The sequence below is a fragment of the Cynoglossus semilaevis genome, chromosome 17 (assembly GCF_000523025.1).
Source record: "Cynoglossus semilaevis isolate Cse_v1.0 chromosome 17, Cse_v1.0, whole genome shotgun sequence".
NCBI lineage: Eukaryota > Metazoa > Chordata > Actinopteri > Pleuronectiformes > Cynoglossidae > Cynoglossus > Cynoglossus semilaevis.
Window position 1 is genome coordinate 15,838,683 of NC_024323.1, and position 1,897 is coordinate 15,840,579.

The following is a 1,897-nucleotide window of genomic DNA, read 5'->3' on the forward strand; positions in this document are numbered from 1 at the left end:
ACACGTCCCGTCTTCATCTGAACTCTTCAACCTTCTCTGTTCTTTTTGTTCCACTTCAACAGTTCTGGTCATGTCGTTCTACAGAACCATTTTCTGTTATTATGTCTGAACCACTCTGGCAGATGTGACCTCATGTTGAGCCCAGGTGCTGCTCTCTCTTCATGTCATTATGCCACCCCCCCACCCCCTCTTCTCTGTCAGTTTTATTTGTAACAAATTCACAAATGTACATTTTAAAAACACACAGAACTGAACAGAACATTGACATAAAAAATACACAACAAAATATGTGGAATTTCTAGTTAAATAACCCATAATGAAGTTTTCTTCTAGAAACTGGTCCAAACTCACCATGTTTTTGTAGCGCAGCCCTCTGGACGGTCCCAGGAACTCCGCCTCAGTCCCACAGGAAATGACGGGAAACACCAACAGGAAATGACTGCCATTGGACGTGGCCTGGCACGTCGGGTCCTGCAGGGTCACGGCCGACACCGAGGCCGACAAGGTCTGTAGCAGAGACATTAACGTCATCAAACAGTACCAGAGTCAACGGTTCCTGCGCTCCTGTCAGGTTCAAACTGTTAGAAACGGTTCTGGTTCATGTTCATCCTGAGAACATTCTGGAAGGTTCTATCTGTGTGTGTGAAGACCTGCAGAGGGGTCCGGTCCACGGCCACGCTGAGGCGTCCGTCCTCACACCTCACTGTGAAACTGTCCCCTCCTCCTCCTCCTCCTCCTCCTCCTCCTCTGCCACCATTCAGCCACTGTCTCAGTCTGCGCTCCTCGGCCCAGGGGGGTCTGACCACCGGGGGCTTCATCAGTGGGGGCAGGTCTGTGAGGAGCCACAAACAGACGTCACATCAACTCCACACGGGTCAGGTAGGTGCTGTGTGAAGTACCGAGTACCGATGTCCACTCTGAAGTACAAACACCACGATCACTGACCTGTCCCGCCCCCAGACAGCTGGATCACGAAGCGATTGGCCAGGTCGGCCTCAGTGTATGACGTCACCGTGGAGTAGCCGCTGTAACCGGCCCACACAGTGGGGTCAGGTACGGAGGACAGGTCAGGGTGAAGGGTGGAGGAAAAGGTCAGCTCAGGCTCCGGAGGGTGGGGGGGGGACACGCTGTTGGAGGACTGGGGAGACGTAGACAGTGTAGTCAAGGACTTCAAAAACAAAGACAGATCAGTCAGCCAATCAAACCACAGAAGGTCAGGTGGGTGTGGTTATTGGTACCAGACTGGTCTGCTGAAGAACTCCTCCTCCAATGACGTTTCCCTGACAACTGTTGAACTACGACAACCAGACAACCACTGCACAGAATCTATAATCTGTAATCTATAATCTGTAATCTGTAATCTGTAATCTGTAATCTGTAATCTGTATTCTGTAATCTATAATCTGTAATCTATGCTGCACAGATGACCGTAGAAGAAGACGACGGCAGTAAAACTTCTCTCTGACATCATAAACAACCTGCTGCCTGAAGATGGCGCTCTTACATGAACAAATACGTGACCTCTGACTCCATGAGCAGCAATGGCCCAGTGGACAGGAACTGAACTGCTGAAAATCAGTACCACCCTGTGGGGCTTATTAGTGGCCACCGGGGGCAGCAGAGAGACCATCACTTCCACCTGTAGAGAGCTAACAGACGGAAAGGAAAAAACATCTTCATTATGCCTTTAACCCCACTCTGAGGGAGGGAGGGAGGGAGGGAGGGAGGCACGGGTGAGTGCTCTCTCTCACCCACACAGTCCTGATCCTGCAGAATGGAGTCTGATCACATGGACCTCAGGACGGACGCCTGTGGCTGCAGCGGTCACACAGCCCTGCACTTCCTGTGGCTGCAGGTCAGAGGTCAAGTAGTTGTGAGAGAGGAACATAGACTGGAG

General features: G+C 51.2%; 1 protein-coding gene across 1 annotated transcript in view; it reads right to left on the bottom strand.

The window, feature by feature from the left end:
• Positions 1 to 1,897, bottom strand: part of engl (endoglin, like) — a 9,137-nt gene that overhangs the window by 4,715 nt on the left and 2,525 nt on the right. Inside the window, exons 6-10 of the mRNA XM_025064741.1 lie at positions 1,752 to 1,897; positions 1,505 to 1,649; positions 946 to 1,138; positions 651 to 832; positions 352 to 507 (exon numbers count right to left, since the gene is read on the bottom strand). The exon at positions 1,752 to 1,897 is cut by the window's right edge and continues 19 nt beyond it. Of these exons, the coding sequence (XP_024920509.1) occupies positions 352 to 507; positions 651 to 832; positions 946 to 1,138; positions 1,505 to 1,649; positions 1,752 to 1,897 (822 nt within the window). The remainder of the gene's footprint in view (positions 1 to 351; positions 508 to 650; positions 833 to 945; positions 1,139 to 1,504; positions 1,650 to 1,751) is intronic.